At 47.2% G+C, this 17993-nt stretch overlaps 1 protein-coding gene and 1 long non-coding RNA gene across 3 annotated transcripts in view; one reads left to right on the top strand and one right to left on the bottom strand.

The window, feature by feature from the left end:
• TRA2A (transformer 2 alpha homolog) overlaps positions 1 to 7587 on the bottom strand; it is a 46707-nt gene extending 39120 nt beyond the window's left edge. The window contains exon 1 of one of the 2 annotated variants that reach the window (XM_077268751.1): positions 7400 to 7587. In XM_077268751.1, coding sequence (XP_077124866.1) covers positions 7400 to 7432 — 33 coding nt within the window. In that variant the 5' untranslated portion in view covers positions 7433 to 7587. The remainder of the gene's footprint in view (positions 1 to 7399) is intronic. The other variant, XM_077268752.1, reaches the window with a different exon arrangement.
• A 147-nt stretch (positions 7588 to 7734) lies between these two features.
• LOC143781856 (uncharacterized) overlaps positions 7735 to 17993 on the top strand; it is a 67692-nt gene continuing 57433 nt past the window's right edge. Inside the window, exon 1 of the long non-coding RNA XR_013216822.1 lies at positions 7735 to 7935. This is a non-coding gene — a long non-coding RNA (uncharacterized LOC143781856). The remainder of the gene's footprint in view (positions 7936 to 17993) is intronic.

The raw sequence follows: 17993 nt of genomic DNA, 5'->3' as shown, positions 1-17993 counted from the left end.
CAACAGCATGGGAGCCCCATAAGACGGAGTGCCGGGACTGTGGGAACGGCCCCAGCACGGGAGGAGAGTATAAGCTTTATTATTTTATGGGAGCCAAGCGAGGGGTATGAGAAGAAGTTGTCCAAGTAGTGGACAGCTTCTTTAGGTCTGGAGCTACCGTGGGTCACAAAACTGCACTTGTCAGACAAGTCAGCGACCAAAAACCATCTGTGCAAGTGGTCTGTGAATTACCATCACATGATTAATTTGCAGCTGCGATTTTGCTGTAAATAAAACGGCCAAATGACAGACAAGTTGCCCTGGAGTCTAGGGCAGGTGTAAGACGTGAGCGCGACCAGCGCCAAAATCCAATACATTTAGAAAAGACTTGCGAATGTCGCTATAGGTCACAATGTAAGGATCCTTCTATGAGAATCCACAAAGCAGCACATTGTCGCACCAAGTGTTCACTATTAAACTGGTGCCTAAACAGTTAGAAATCAGCGGCGTCTAAAGCAAAATCTTTAAAGGGCCACTGTTAGTCCATGAGCCAAGAACCAAATTTGACGATATCGGTACCAAGCGGAGTGACTAATTCTCTTTGGTATTTTTAGGTAGATGCATGTCTGTAGTTTATTTTTTGATATGATAGCCCTTACATATACGTAGCTTATTAACCCCTTCAGCCCTAGGCCTATTTGTACCCAAGTGCCTAAGCCAATCTGACCTGTGCCACTTCATGGGCTAATAACTTTGGAACGCTTTCACCTATCCAAGCCATTCTGAGATTGTTTTCTCGTGACATATTGTACTTCACGTCAGTGCTAAATGGGAGTCAATATATTTTACCTTTCTATATAAAAAAATGCTAAATATTCGGAAATTTTGGAAAAATCGGCAATTTTTTAACTTTGAAATTCTCTGCTTTTTACAAAAATACTGATACCCCCCATAATAGTTATTAATTTACACTCCCCACATGTTTACTTCATATTGGCATCATTTTGAAAATGAAACCTTATTGTTTTACGACGTAATAGGGCTTATAGTTTTATGCGCAATTTTTCACATTTACAGCAAAACCCACTTTTCAAAGGACCAAGTCACTTCTGAAGTCACTTTAAGGGGCTTACATAACAGAAACCACCCATAAATTACCCCATTTTGCAAACTACACCCCTCAAGCTGTTCAAAACTCATTTTTAAAAACTGTTAACCCTTTAGGTGTTCCACAGGAATTTTAGCATGAGCCAAGAACCAAATATGACGATATCGGTACCACCCGGAGTGACTAGATGTAGTATTTGTAACAAAATTTAATCCAAGTTATGTAAATACACACTGAACATGTCATGTGCATATATATATATATATATATATATATATATATATATATATATATATATATATATATATATATATATATGTTACTCCATAATATCTTCAACATCGGACTCTGAATCTGACTGTTGTTCTACTGGCTCGTCTTCAGTACCCTTGTTCTGGCATGTCTGTAATCTGCACATGTCTGTGCACTTCAGGCCATTGCTGAGGCAAGTACACTGAGGAAGTTCACATGACCGCACACACTTGCAGGACAGTAGCTGTATAATAGCTTCTGGTGCTGGTGCCCCTTGCATCCACTTGACAACAAGCTTTCCGTCGTTATCTATCATCCAACCGCAGTCTGTTGGGTTTGCAACCCATGGCTGGCTCTGCAGACTTCTCCTCCAGATCGCAGCCTGGTAGTTTGCACGCAGTGCATGCATGAAAAGGCAGTCCTGGCAAGGAGGGAGTTGACTTGACTCTACCACTCCACGTCTGGCACAGAACAGCTGATAACGGAGCCTGTTTACCTCAGTTGTTTGGGTAGTTGGCAGGTACATGTGGCAGGTGATTTCCTGTAACTTCTCAAAAAGTTCGGTAGACACTTCCCATGAACGACCAACTTCCTGAAAGGCATCCTGGTATGTCTTGTTCATCTTCAACTGCTTGAGTGTCGTCATCTTCCCACGGCCAGCGAATGCACTGACGGTGTCACAGCCTGTAAATGCATGCATACCAATCAATGAATCACATACGCTGCCTCCCAATGTTCGGCTCAGAGTGGTGATATCCAGGAATCTTGTCCGGTTCTGTGTACCGCATTTCTGGAACAGGTGGGATGGGATTTTGTGGCACATGCCCAGACACAGGACCATGACATCAGTATCCTCCGAAGTGATGATGACCGACTTGTAACCAGATTCTGCTGCATGAAGAGCATGGAGAAGGAGGCGTGTGTCTGCTTCTTCTTGATTTGACTTAAGGTCAGCAGCCTCTTCCCACTGTTCTTTGGTGATCTTAAAGCAGAGCTGCTCACATGTGACATACAGCTCCTTCTCCTCAAGCTTCTCCCTGTGGTGTTTCGCCTTCCATTCTTCTACCAGAAACTTTATGAGACTTGCCTTGTTGGAGGAACTACTTAGAAGCTTTTTCCACTGCTGGATGTTGTGCCCATGTTGAATGTTCTTGAAATGGATCCCTGTGCCTTCATATCTGTTGACTCTTTCTGTATCTTTGATGGATGTCTCCTTGTAGACGTCAAAGACAATATCAATGCGCTTGCTCTTAGCACCCTCATGGATAGCGCGACTCATTGCTGTGCCTGCTAGCTGGCCAAATGTTGCATTGTTTCCCTTCAGTTTCTGAACCAGGCTCATCCCATCAATGATGGTTGCAGAGGGCTCGGGGATCACTTCTGCAGGACGAGCATTCCTCTCCAACTCCCTTGCGAGGGCAGCCTTGTTGGTCTTGCGGATAGACCCATCACCATTGGCAAGTGCCCATGGCAATGGACCCAGGGGATGAGTCAAGACATCACTCATTTGTAGCTTTCTGTTCTCAGCTACAAGTATCATCTGGCCAAATAGGTTTCTGTCAGCCTTCAAAATTACCTCCTTGCCAAGACCTTGTCTGCGTGTCTTCATTTGGATGTTAGAGAACGTTTTAAGTTTGTTCTTCGTCATCTTGTCATGAAACAATGTAGTTGGCTTATCGGTACCCAAACGCTCATCCTTGAATGTTTGATATGCATCCTCTCCTATACTGTATGCCCCTTGAAGGTCTTTGGCTACATCTGGTGGTGCTACAGTCGCTGTTGACAAACTGATAAGTTCACCATTATGCTCTTTGTTGAAGGGGTTCACCCAACCTGTCTCCAGCAGTTGAACGAAAGATTGGACATCGGCTTCATCTCTTCTAATCCTAGACACCTGTAGGTCTGAATGGCTGAAGTCAGTATATTGTTGGCCTACCAGGGCCCTCAGCTGCCTCAAGTACATACTGCGGTACTCTGATGTCAGGTAGAACCTGGAAACAGCTCCAACTTTGAGGCTGAAGCCTTTTGTGCCCCCTGGTGTCTGGGTGTCTTTGTTGATTGTCTCTTCAATGGTCTGGTCCACAGGAATTCGTCCAAAAGGATTCTTGCTACCGATCTGGACCGAAAAGCCACCTTGCATGAAGTATTCATGGACCTCTGGGTGTTCTATGGGCAGCCGAGACATTGTGGCATAGTAATAGGTTAGGTATCGGGCATAGTTGACCTTGTCATAGGCAAAACACCATGGTATCATCTGTCGGATTGCTCCTAGGTGAAGCATCCAGTTGCCTTCTCTTGAAGCTCGAACCAGGGCCAGCATGGTCTCGACCATGTCCAAGTATGACATCCAGAATGCTGAGAGTTGTTCATTTCTGAGGGTCTCAAGATAAACTTGAAAGAGCTTCAGGGTAAGTGTGCAAGATTCATTATCCAAGAGCTTTTCGAAGGATCCCTGCGACACACTGATGCGAAAGTTTGTGATGTTCTTCAGTGTTTCATCCAGATGGTGAAGGTCCCTTGCATGGTTTTCTTCTAGCCATGGAAGGAAGTTTTTCCATGCAAGCCTCATAAGTGCTTCATAGACCAGCTTGTGTAGTCTCACTGCTCTGTTGTACCTCCGGCCGTCCATCACTCCAGACACTGATCCTTCAGCGATTACACCGGATTCAACACACAGATCTCTGCAGTGTACGACAACATATCGGGTGTTGTTGTGTTCGGGAGAGATTGGTGAACAAATAGTGGGGTGCATTTTTTGCTGGTACACCTCTTAAAAATAAAAAAATGAGCCTAAAATGACACCTTCATGTAAAAAATGCACTTTTTCCATTTTCTCAACCAAGTGTTTCCAACTACTGTGAAACACTGGTTGGGTCAAAGTGGTCACTATACCCCCTAAAAGATTCCTTGGGGGTGTAGTTTCCAAAATAGGGTCACTTTTTGGGGTTTCCACTGTGGGGGTACCTCAGGCAGCCTTCAAATGTGACATGGCCCCCTAGATTTCTTCCAGTGAATCCGCCACCCAAAAACCACATAGCGCTCCTTCCGTGTTGAGCTGTGCTGTGTGCCCATACTTTAGTTTACGAGTACATGTGGGGTGTTTCTATAAACTGCAGAATTAGGGTAACCAAGTTTGGGTTTGCCGTTAACCCTTGCTAGGTTGCAGGTAAAATTGGATTACAATGTAATATCTGGAAAAAAAATGAAATTTTGAAATTTCGCCTTCATTCTGCTAAAATTCCTGTGGAACACCTAAAGGGTTAACAGTTTTTAAAAATGAGTTTTGAACAGCTTGAGGGGTGTAGTTTGCAAAATGGGGTAATTTATGGGTGGTTTCTGTTATGTAAGCCCCTTAAAGTGACTTCAGAAGTGACTTGGTCCTTTGAAAAGTGGGTTTTGCTGTAAATGTGAAAAATTGCGCATAAAACTATAAGCCCTATTACGTCGTAAAACAATAAGGTTTCATTTTCAAAATGATGCCAATATGAAGTAAACATGTGGGGAGTGTAAATTAATAACTATTATGGGGGGTATCAGTATTTTTGTAAAAAGCAGAGAATTTCAAAGTTAAAAAATTGCCGATTTTTCCAAAATTTCCGAATATTTAGCATTTTTTTATATAGAAAGGTAAAATATATTGACTCCCATTTAGCACTGACGTGAAGTACAATATGTCACGAGAAAACAATCTCAGAATGGCTTGGATAGGTGAAAGCGTTCCAAAGTTATTAGCCCATGAAGTGGCACAGGTCAGATTGGCTTAGGCACTTGGGTACAAATAGGCCTAGGGCTGAAGGGGTTAATAAGCTACGTATATGTAAGGGCTATCATATCAAAAAATAAACTACAGACATGCATCTACCTAAAAATACCAAAGAAAATTAGTCACTCCGGGTGGTACCGATATCTGGCCCGGCTCATGGACTATGTCACCCCCTCCAGCCGTTATAAACTAAATGAGCCACCTTGTGCAGCAGTAATGCTGCAGTCTAACAAGGTAGCTCTTTTAGTTTTTGATTCCGTTATTCCCTCAATAAAGCGTTTTAAAATTTGCCCTAACTACCTGTCTGCAGACCTGGAGGCGGTCCGAAGCCTCCTCTGTGAATCTCCCAACGGCCGTCACTCTTCTCTTCTGGGGATGTGGTCGCCGCCCCCTTCGCGCTGTTTCTTCTTAAATCCGGCGCCTGCACTGTGCGTGCCTGCCTGGGACAGGCGCAGTCTTCATTGTCCGTCATAGGTCAGATCCAGGGTGCCTGACTGCGCCTGTGCGGGCACCCTGTTGCTGAATCCCCTGCCCCGCACTGTGTTATTCATTATGCACAGTGCGGGGCTGGCATTCCTGGGCATGCGCACTGCGCTGTTCAGACGCTCCCCCAGCTCAGACGCTCCCCCAGCTCCCCCGCCTTCCAGCGTTGTTATTTGCGGCTGCTTCATTCCAAACGCTGGCAAGGAAACCTGTATATTACGGCAACGCTGGAATGCGGGGGAGCGTCTGAACAGCGCAGTGCGCATGCCCAGGAACCCCAGCCCCGCACTGTGCATAATGAATAACACACTGCGGGGCGGGGATTCAGCAACAGGGTGGCCACACTGCCCGCACAGGCGCAGTCAGGCACCCTGCATCTGACCTATGACGGACAATGAAGACTGCGCCTGCCCCAGGCAGGCACGCACAGCGCAGGCGCCGGATTTAAGAAGAAACAGCGCACAGGGGGCGGCGACCACATCCCCAGAAGAGAAGAGTGACGGCCGTTGGGAGATTCACAGAGGAGACTTCGGACCGCCTCTAGGTCTACAGACAGGTAGTTAGGGCAAATTTTAAAACGCTTTATTGAGGGAATAACGGAATCAAAAACTAAAAGAGCCACCTTGTTAGACTGCAGCATTACTGCTGCACAAGGTGGCTCTTTTAGTTTATAATGGCTGGAGGGGGTGACAGTGGCCCTTTAAAAGGGGGAAAAGTAGTGTTTTTGACAACTCACATGTTAAATACATTTGATTGATTGTGTACAACCATTGGGTCAGCAATGCTTTCCCAGTGCAGTAGATGAATAGTAATGTCCAGTCCTATCACATCACAATACTCTAACACTCCAATAATTTAACGGCATAAACCCCCCTCGATTCAAACAATGAAACACAAGATTGATACAATAGGCAGCGGAAAGACCGAGCGCCCCAAAATAGCCAGCAATGCTCTACACAACTGATCTGAAGACGTCAGTTACCAGCAACAACATAATCTAGGACCCCGAAATCACCCATCACCACCAATACAAACACTTTGCCATAAACTGTATAGACCGCAGTAATGGGGGAAAAAAATAAATGACAACACGAATGGCGGAAACAAGAGCCTTATATCAGGCAAAGTGATTTTACAGTCAAAAGAGAAAAAAAATAAACTGCGAGCAGTTGTGGCGCAGCCTACGCTTATAACGCAGGTACCAGACACATGCCAGAGCCCGATGCAGACACCAGCGGCTCCGCAGCTCAGGGCTCACACTGGGGTCGCCTCCAGGATGGAGCCACAGATCGTCCCACACAGGTCTCAGCACGATCGGAGGAGATCTACACGTATCACTAGTTACTAACAGAACCAAATACACTCCCCCCACGTAAGAGCTGCAGAGAAAGCAAAAGGGAGCACCAGCCTGCTGTACCTAGAGTACCCTCCATAGTCACCACTGACCACTGTGCGGGAGCCCGGAGCGCCCAGGAGCCGGCAGGAGCCCGGAGCGCCCAGGAGCCGGACTGGCGGCGGCAAGAGCCCGGAGCGCCCGGGAGCCGGACTGGCGGCGGCAGGAGCCCGGAGCGCCCGGGAGCCGGACTGGCGGCGGCAGGAGCCCGGAGCGCCCGGGAGCCGGACTGGCGGCGGCAGGAGCCCGGAGCGCCCGGGAGCCGGCGGCAGGAGCCATCTTGTACCACGGACAATGCCGCCAGCAGGGGCTCCTCACCTCAGACGCCTCGTACACCGGCATGACTGGCCCACACACATCCCGTCACCACTGCTCCGGACAGATACACGATACGTACACGGCGGCTCACACACACACTTACTCTCTTTAAGTTATTCCCTTGCACGGCGCTCATGGCTGCTGCTTTCAGTCACCGACTAATGATCTGCAGATAGACACTTGTCCGCCGACCGCTGCCGAGGCCTATATCTCCCTCTCCGCCGTCTGGTTCGTTCTGTTCGCACGGTCGCTCCTCTCGCCGCTTTTGTCTTCGTCCAACCGCTTCACAAAATGGCGTCGTCGTCCTCTCGCGGTTCATAAGGCAGAGCCGGGGAGGGCGGGGCGAGCGGCGCAGAATGGCGGCGAGGTGGGAGCGGCGTACTGTACAGTAATGTGACAGGAGGAGCGAACAAGAAAGCCTGCCCTGCCCTGCCCGGTGCTGCCGCCATGCTGTGTCTCCGGGAAAGCTGGGTGAGGTGACCGCAAAATGGCCAACAGGCATATTCCCGCATCCAGCTCTTCCTGGCCCTGAATGTGACCTGAGGCCGAGCTGTGTGACGCCGGGCACCGGGGAGAATCTGCATCACTCCCGGGGTCACCAGGCTCAAGCTGGTTTCTTATTCGTCAGTTTCTTATTCGGTAACTTTTTCTTTTCTGTTTTTTTGTAGGTTTAACAACAAAAACTAATCCTCACAATAATAGCACACGATGCGGCCCTGATGGGAATACACTGAAAAACAAAAATTATAAATCTGTCACAAAAACGGGCATCAAAGTGGGCACTGGAGGGCAGTAATGAAAGGGTTAAATGACTTTGGGCCACTGATCTCACACTGCAGACATATAGAACAGGGCATCCTACATCAAACCCAGTTATCTCCAGCCTGGCCCAAATGGGTTCTGGGCATCAGAACTGGCATCAATGTGGGCAGACAGTCAATTTTTGGCCATTTGAATAAGTAACTGATGTTTTTAAGGAGTTAAATGGCTTTGGGCCACTGATCTGATACATAAAATACACAGACAGTGATGCCCTGCATCAAACCCAGGTCCCTCCAGCCCAAATGGGTTCTGGGCACCAGAGCTGGCATCAAAGTGGGCAAACAGCAGATTTTCACACAATTGAATAAGTGATGTTTTTAAGGGGTTAAATGCCTTTGGGCCACTGATACCACAGTGCATACATATAGCACAGGGAGCCCCACATCAAAAACAGGTCACTCCAGCCTGGCTCAAATGGGTTCTGGGCATCAGAACTGGCATCAAAGTGAGCAAACAACCCATTTTCTCGGATTTGAATAAGAAACTGATGTTTTTAAGGGGTTATTTGCCCAGAACCCATTTGGGCCAGGCTGGAGGGACCTGAGTGTGATGCAGGGCATCACTATCTGTGTATTGTTAGTGTGAGATCAGTGGCCCAAAGTCATTTAACCCCTTAAAAACACCAGTTACTTATTCAAATGACCAAAATCGACTGATGCCAGCTCTGATGCCCAGAACGCATTTGGGCCAGGCTGGAGAGACCTGGGTTTGATGTGGGGTGCGCTATTCTGTATGTCTGCAGTGTGATATCAGTGGCCCAAAGTCATTTAACCATTTCATTAACGCCCTTCGGTGCCCACTTTGATGCCCATTTTTGTGCCATAGCAAGCCGTACGTCAGAAATTTTCTGACCTTCAGCACCTACCCAAAAACATTATATATCTAGCAGCAGGGTTGGTAACCATTAAAACTTAACCTTTAATATATATTAAAGTACTAACAATACACATTAGGACAACAATACAAGACAATAAGGTGCCGGTGCTTGTAAACCAAACCGTGCTCAAGTAAAAGAAACTGGTTCAATCTCACCCAAGTTGGCTTGTCATGATCCCAGTCGTGTGGACTTGCCTCCTCACAGGAATAGAGATCCGTTACCATTGGTATCATATGATATGATTAAGGGGTCAGGACAAAGAAGGGAGTACATATATTGATGTCAAACTCCGTGTCGTACCCCTGCATTGCTGCCGCCCTCACAAGGGCTAGAATAAAACTATCAATATATTACCCATATGGTCATGTAGCCACCCCAACGCGTTTCTCCCAAGCAACCAGCGCTCCCATATTTGGACGCACATATAATTTCCGCTAAGACCTCCGCACTCATTGTATCTGGAGCGCAACCGTCATTTCCGGTCAGTGGACCGCAACACTTCACCTACGTCAGTATAGGCGCGATCACCTCCTGTGTTGGATTGACAATCGTCATTTCCGACTGCTGACCCGCATAGCGCCCGCAGTGGAGCGCACACATAACACACCCCTCTCACTGTTAGTCACCCGCACAGGAAGAGGGCATGTGTATCAATCACAACAGCATATAAATCCATCATAAGGTTCAGAGTGTGGGCGCCTGCGTGGGCATTGCAGCCACCCACCTTTGGAATCCCAGCCCCGCACTATGTGTTATGCATTATGCGCGGGGCGGGGATTCCAAAGGTGGCTGGCCGCAATGCCCGCGCAGGCGCCGGTTTTGAAACGATAACAGCGCTGAGGGGGCGGCGCCGAAAGCGCAGGATTATTGGAGTGACGGCAGAGGAGCTGGTCAAGCTGGGGAGTGAGGACCCGCCTACCTGGCTAGAGACAGGAATTGTGGCTAAGTATAAAAACTCTTTATTTGGGGTATACTTGAACCTAAAACTAAAAGAGCCACCTTGTTAGAATGCAGCATTACTGCTGCACAAGGTGGCTCTTTTAGTTTATAACGGCTGGAGGGGGTGACAGTGGCCCTTTAATTGCCAAATAAGAAACTGACGAATAACAAACCAACTTCAGCTCCGAATAAGAAACCAACTTCAGCCTCGGCTTGGTGTCTCCAGGTGTGGTAGCAGCATGGGCGTGTGGTAGCAGCATGGGCAGGTGGTACCAGGTACAAACGATAAATGAAGCACAGAAAAATGTCGGGAAAAGGTGTGCTACCATTGTGTCCTTCAGTATTAGACTGCAATATTCACCACTAATGGGGAAAGACACCCACAGACCACTGCTGCACATCCACAATGGAGTCCTCCAGTGCTGTTACTCTATAAAGGCTCATTCACACAACAGTATTTTGAGACTGAGTGCTGTCTGAAATAAAACGGACTGCACTTGGGCCAATGTTAATCAATGGGGCAGTGCAGGTGACCGACCGTTTTTTTTCCCTCACTATCTTTGTGGAAAAAAATTAGATGTCATGCTGAGCCACAGTCTAGCATTCAATTTTTACGGCTATATTGCAATTTTGTAACATAGCTACAGTATTTTTTGGGCTATAAGACGGAGTTGTTTCCCTCCAAATTTGGGAGGAAAATGGGGTACATCTTATAGTCCAAATGTATCTTACGGGGAGAGGGCGGCAGTAGAGTGAGGTCACAGGAGGCAGGGTTGCTATTGCAGAAAGCTGGAAGCAGTAGAGCAGATTCAGAGGAGGCAGGGTTAGTGATACTGGATGCCAGCGGCTGTGGAGAGGGGTCACAGGAGGCAGGGTAGCTTCTGCAGGAAAGCGTCAGCGGCGGAGGTCAGTCACAGGAGGCAGGCTCGCTGCTACAGGTAGTCAGCGGTGATGGAGCAGGGTCACAGGAGGCAGGGTTGCTGCTGCAGGAAGCCAGTGTAATAATTATAGGGGATAACTCAGGAGACTCTGCATGGAACAAGACAACTACAGGACACAGTTTTATAAGTGGTAAAGTCTATATTATCACACGGTGATTCAAACAGGTGCAGAGTGAAACTCAAGTCCACAACACTTGGTGTAAATATTAAACGCAGCTTAGCAGTCTATAGGGAACTTCAGAGGAAAATGCAATCACGCAGAAAGTCTATGAAGCACAATTATTCTTGAGGATACTTGACACGAATAAGTCCTTGTCTAGTCCAAACACAGATAGATATGCTTATAAGGCAGTTCAAATAATATCTTAGCACAACCAGGGAGGCCTGGGTAATAGTCTCAGGTCTTTGCAGAGCAGCAACAGCTTACATGTCCAACAAATGCAGATGGAAGTAAACACCAGCAGCAGATGAAGGAGGATTACTGGAAACTGGTGTATGCAGCAGGAACTCAGAGCAGAGTAGCAAGATCACTTCACAGGAGCAGGTATACAGCCAGGAAGTGAACAGGGTCAGGAGCTGGATGCAAGGCAGAATACTCTAGCACAGACTGAAGGCTCGGGTGGACTTTTATAGCAGGAAGACACTGCACATGAGACCAAAGATGCCATCTTGGAAAGGGGCAGTAATGCACAAAAGGTAATAAAAAATGTTCAGAGTCCTGACATTACCCCCTCCTTAGAAGCGGCCTCAGGACGATCCTGGACCTGGTTTCTCAGGTAATCTCTGATAAAAATGAGAAATCTTCTGTTGGGCATTGATGTTTTCCACAGGTTCCTAAGAGTCTTCCTCAGGGGGATATCCCTGCCATCTTTTCAGATATTGGAGCTGATTCCTGCGAATCCTGGAATCAATAATTTCCTCCACCACAAATCGTTCTTGCCCATCAATCACCACAGGCTGTGGAGGTGGCACAACACGTCCCTGGAAGGTATTAGGAGATACAGGCTTTAGTAAAGATACATGAAAAACTGGGTGTACCTTCATAGTCCTAGGCAGCTTCAGCTGGCAGGCCACAGAGCTCACAATACCGTTGATCTTGAAAGGGCTAATGAATTTCTGTCCACGTTTTTGTGAAGGAACGTTTAACTTCAGATTCTTAGTTGCTAACCACACGGAATCTCCTACCTTGAACATGGGTGCAGGTTTACGGAATCTATCAGCCAATCTCTTATAACGTTCTTGAGCTGTGGTCAGGGATTCCTTCAGAACCTCCAGATTTTGCCTCATCGCAGTCAGCCTTTCCTCCACTGCCGGAACCGGAGAATTAATTGGAGACCTAGGTAAGATACACGGATGATAACCCAGATTGGCAAAGAAAGGTGTAAATTTAGTGGAGGCGCTCTGAGAATTGTTATATGAAAATTCGGCTAACGGCAGCAACTCCATCCAATCATCCTGGAGATGGCTGACATAGCATCTTAGATATTGTTCCAGCGTCTGATTGGTCCGCTCAGTCTGACCATTTGTCTGGGGATGGTAAGCGGAAGAGAGACAGACATTAATATTGAGTGCAGAGCAAAACCCCTTCCAGAATCTTGAAGTGAACTGCACTCCACAGTCAGAGATGATCTCATCCGGAACCCCATGCAACCGAAAGACATTCTGTATAAACAAGTTCACTGTATCTTTAGCTGAAGGGAGGCCGGAGCACGGAACAAAATGAGCAGCTTTAGTCAGGCGATCAACTACCACCATGATTGTATTCATGCCCCCCGATGTAGGCAACTCCACAATAAAGTCCATTGATATAGACCCCCAAGGGTGGGATGGAACAGGTAATGGTTGTAGAAGACCCGTAGGTGCCACATGAGGAGTCTTGTAATGAGCACATACCTTGCAAGAGAGAACATAGTCCTTGGTATCCTTCAGGCAAGTTGGCCACCAGAAGAATCGGCTCAGGAACTCTTGTGTCTTCTGTACCCCCCTGTGACCAGCCAACTTGGAGTCATGTACCAACTTGAGGATCTGCAGACGGATGACCTTCGAGACGTAGATACGTCGATCTCTGAACCACATGCCACCCTTAAAGACAAGATTAATATCCACAGGTGGGTTGGCCAGAAATACATCACCGTCATAAGCCTCCCTGCATTCCTTCCACAAGTCCTGATCGTGGAAAACCGATGAAATTGGCATCAGATAGAATGGTCTTGGACAGGGCTCCAGGTATGGAATCTGCAGCATTGATTCGGGATAAAGCAGCCTTCCCATTACGAGAACCTGGACTGTACGAGATAACAAAGTTAAATTGATTTAAAAAACGTTCCAACGAGCCTGAAGAGGAGAAAGACATCTAGCGGATCTAAGGAACTCTAAATTGCTATGGTCAGTTAGCACTATAATCTGTTGTGCAGCTCCTTGCAGATGATGCCTCTATTCTTTGAAAGCCGCAATTATAGCCAGCAATTCTTTGTCTCCCACGTCGTAATTATTCTCTGCTGAGGTTAGTCTACGGGAAAAGAAAGCACAAGGATGTAGCAGACCCTTCTCTCCAGTTCTTTGGGAGAGAATAGCCCCCAAAGTATCAGAAGCGTCCACCTCCACAATGAAAGAAAGTGTTGGATCTTAGTGTATCAACAGCAGTGCTGAGGTGAAACAGATCTTAAGCCGATCAAAAGCTTCTTGAGCCTGTGATGACCACTTAAAGGGCTTTTTCTTTGTCAAGGAAGTAATGGGACGGACAATATCAGAAAGATTTCGAATGAAGCGTCTGTAGAAATTTGCAAAACCAATTAAACATTGGACCTCCTTAAAGTTCTTGGGTACTGGCCAGTCAACGATAGCCTGAATCTTACCAGATTCCATGTTCAGCCCCTGGGGAGAGATGATATAACCTAAGAACTGTATCTCAGAACGATGGAACTCGCATTTCTCCAGCTTAATATACAGATGGTTCTCTTTCAGATGTCTTAAAACAGTTTTGACATGTTTTTCATGTTCCTGTAGAGAGTCAGAAAAGATTAGTATATCATCCAAATAGATCACCACAAACTAGTCCAACAAATCTCTGAAAATGTCATTAGCAAGGTGTTGAAACGTTGCAGGGGCGTTACAAAGCCCAAAGGGCATCACAAGATATTCAAAGTGTCCATACCGGCATCTGAATGCTGTCTTCCACTCATCCCCTGGGCGGACTCTTTCCAGTAATTCGGGAATCAGAGGCAAAGGGTAACGGTTTCGTATGATTACCTTATTGAGTTCCGGATAGTCAACAGTGGGTCTCAGGGACCCATCCTTCTTTTTTACAAAAAATATAGGTGCCCCTGCTGGTGAGGAAGAAGGACGTATGAAGCCTTTGGCCAGATTTTCATCAATATACTCCTTTAAGGCTTGAAGCTCAGGTGCCGCCAAAGGGTATACGTTACCAAAAGGAATAGCTGCCACAGGGAGAAGCTCAATGGGACAGTCATAATGCCTGTGTGGAGGAAGCTGATCTGCATTCTTCTTGTCACAGATGTCAGACAACTCTTTATATGCTGAAGGTAAAGTAAATACCTGTACAGGTGGTTCCGTAGCTGTGGACTCGGGGACAGATTCAGTTAACGCTGAGTTGCTCCTTGTTGGAAAGATAATCTCCTTGGTCTCCCAGTTGACAATTGGGTTCTGGGAACGCAACTAAGGAATGCCTAAAATCACAGGAAAATGAGAAGTTGCTCCTGATGATTAGGCTCCAACAAAATTTCAAGGGGTACGGTCTCCTGATCCACAGGCCCAGAGATTAAAGGTGACACATCCACTGTTTCCATGGTAATTGGAGAGGCTCTTTGCTGAATTTCAAAACCATGTTCCTTGGCAAATGAGATATCCATGAAATTGCCACCTGCACCAGAGTCAATCATAGCTGCACTGGAAATCCACTGTCCTGAACACAGGATCTTAATAGGGAGAGAACAGTGAGAGTTCTTTTCCTTAAGCTCATTGGGGAGTGAAGTCATAGAAAGTGAATGGAATACAGCGTTTAAAGGCAGGCTACATTCAGAGATGTCAGATTCATCATCACAGTTGTCATATTCTCCTACTGCTGCTAGCACCTTGTTAGGCCGCTTGGGATACTTGGGACAGTTGATTAAAAAGTGGTCAGACTGACCGCAGTAGAAACATAGACTTTCACGAGGGCGATGCTCCCGGTGCTCATTAATCTCGCGCCTTTGAACGGAATCAATTTGCATGGGCACCTCCTCCACCTCCCGAGTGGTTTTACCTGCAGGCTCTTTGGAAGGAAGGGAAAAGTTAGAAATACGGTTATATGCAGCAAACTTCTGCCTACGCTCAGGAAGGCGAATGTCTATGCGCACACAATGCTGTATAAATGTCTCAAGCTCTTGTGACTCAGAGCGAGCTAATTCATCTTTTACAATACTAGACAGACCCCTTTTAAAAATAGGCAATTCTACATAACTGTCTTAATTGGTATCTACCACTAATCTCCTGAATTCAGTAGCATACTCAATAACAGAACGTTTAGCCTGGCGTAAAGACAATAAAGCAGATTCAGCGGTTGCACGGCGATTAGGATCATCAAACATTAATGCCATAGCGTCCAAGAAATCATCCAAGTTATTTAACCGTGGGTCACGAGACTCAATCATCGGATTCGCCCAGGCGAGCGCTCGTGAGGTAAGCAGCATTATTACACACAATACTTTGGATCTATCAGTAGGAAAACGGTCAGCATGCACATCAAAATATAGCACACATTGATTCACAAAGCCACGAAATTTGTCGCGATCACCATTTAATCTGAATGGGGGCAACTTAGGTGGGCTAGCTGGTGGCGGTTGCCCAGAGGGTAACGTCGCTTGTGCAGCTATTTGCGTGCTTATGTCCTGAAAAGCCCGTCCATACTGGGACTCTATGCCAGCAAGTTTGTTTTCCTTTGCTGCCATGCGGGTGCTTAAGTCCTGCAAAGTTTGTACAAACACTTGTTGATTGTGTTCAAAGCTTCCAAACTTCTTTTGCAGACCTTCCACATCTTTCTGCAGTGATCTAATTATGGAAAACACCTGCTCTAATCTGCTTTCTACAGTCATTGTTCCAGCAGTCTCCTTTTTTTTTTCAGGCTAGATTATCCTGTAATAATTATAGGGGATAACTCAGGAGACTCTTTGCGTGGAACAAGATAACTACAGGACACAGTTTTATAAGTGGTAAAGTGTATATTATCACACTGTGATTCAAACAAGTGCAGAGAGAAACTCAAGTCCACAACACTTGGTGTAAATATTAAACGCAGCTTAGCAGTCTATAGGAAACTTCAGAGGAAAATGCAATTACGCAGAAAGTCTATGAAGCACAATTATTCTTGAGGATCCTTGACACAAATAAGTCATTGTTTTAGTCCAAACACAGATTGCTATGCTTATAAGGCAGTTCAAATAATATCTTAGCACAACCAGGGAGGCCTGGGTAATAGTCTCAGGTCTTTGCAGAGCAGCAACAGCTTACATGTCCAACAAATGCAGATGGAAATAAACACCAGCAGCAGATGAAGGAGGATTACTGGAAACTGGTGTATGCAGCAGGAACTCAGAGCAGAGTAGCAGGATCACCACACAGGTTCACAGGAGCAGGTATACAGCCAGGGAGTCAACAGGGTCAGGAGCTGGATGCAAGGCAAAATACTCTAGCACAGACTGAAGGCTGGGGTGGACTTTTATAGCAGGAAGACACAGTGCACATGAGACCAAAGACGCCATCTTGGAAAGGGGCAGTAAGGCACAAAAGGTAATCAAAAATGTTCAGAGTCCTGACAGCCAGCGGCGATGGAGCGAGTTCACAGGAGGCCGAATTGTTGCTGCAGGAAGCCGGTGGCCATGGAGGAGGGTTACAAGAGGTAGGGTCGCTGCTGCAGGAAGCCGGTGGTCTCGGGAGGTAGGGTCGCTGTTGCAGGAAGCCAGTGGCCGTGGAGAGGGAGCACAGGAGGTAGGGTCGCTTCTGCAGGAAGCTGGTGGCCATGGAGAAGGGGTCACAGGAGGCAGGGATCGCTGCTGCAGGAATCCGATGGCCGTGGAGAGGGGTCACAGGAGGCAGGGTCGCTTCTGCAGGAAGCTGGTGGCCATGGAGAGGGGTCACAGGAGGCCGAGTTGCTGCTGCAGGAAGGCGGTGGAGTGGGGTCACAGGAGGCAGAGTCGCTGCTGCAGAAAGCAGGTGGCCGAGTTGCTGCAGGAAGCCGACGGGGTTCAAAGGAGCCCAAATTGCTGCTGCAGGAAGCCAGCGGTCGTGGAGCGGGGTCACAGGAGGCAGGGTTGCTGCTGCAGGAAGCAGGCGGTCATGGAGCGGGGCCACAGGGGGTAATGTAGCTGCTACAGGAACCTGGTGGTCATGGAGCGGGGTCAGAGGAGGCCGAATTGCTGCTGCAGGAAGCCGGCAGCCATGGAGAGGGGTCACAGGAGGCAGAGTTGCTGCTGCAGAAAGCCAGCGGCTGTGGAGAGGGGTCACAGGAGGCCGAGTTGCTGCTGCAGGAAGCCAGCGGTCATGGAGAGGGGTCACATGAGGCAGGGTAGCTTCTGCAGGAAAACGGTAGCAGTGGAGCTGAGTCACAGGAGTCAGTGTCGCTGCTGCAGAAAGCCGGTGGCAGTAGTGGGACGATGCTGCAGGACCTGGTCTGGGAGGAGGGGGTGTCACGGAGGTGCGAGGCTTTGGGTCCTGTGCTTCCATAAAATGTTGCAGATTGAGATCTCGGGGCTGCGCTTGAAACTGACCAACTTTTTTTTATTAATACACACTTGTGATCCAACCCTTAGACCCTCTTCACACATATAATACCAATACTGGTGTCATCAGTGTTTTGGATCATCGATTTTTTTCCGGTATGCCTTCAGAAAAATCAATTCCGAAGCTTCTCTTATATTTTGCAATGTTAAACACATACAGTACACTGATGCCATCCGTGTACTGTACGTGTTTTACACGGACCCATAGACTTATATTGGCCCTTACACAACGGAAATGTCCCATAATATACAACAATTTTGGCACTTCGAATAACTATAACAAACCAATAGGTCCAAGCTGGAATTAACCAACAGACCAAAAGAAGAGAACCAAAGTATACTTAA

Source organism: Ranitomeya variabilis, chromosome 6 (genome assembly GCF_051348905.1).
Source record: "Ranitomeya variabilis isolate aRanVar5 chromosome 6, aRanVar5.hap1, whole genome shotgun sequence".
In the NCBI taxonomy this organism is placed as follows: Eukaryota; Metazoa; Chordata; class Amphibia; order Anura; family Dendrobatidae; genus Ranitomeya; species Ranitomeya variabilis.
This window is presented reverse-complemented; position numbering and strand designations above follow the sequence as displayed.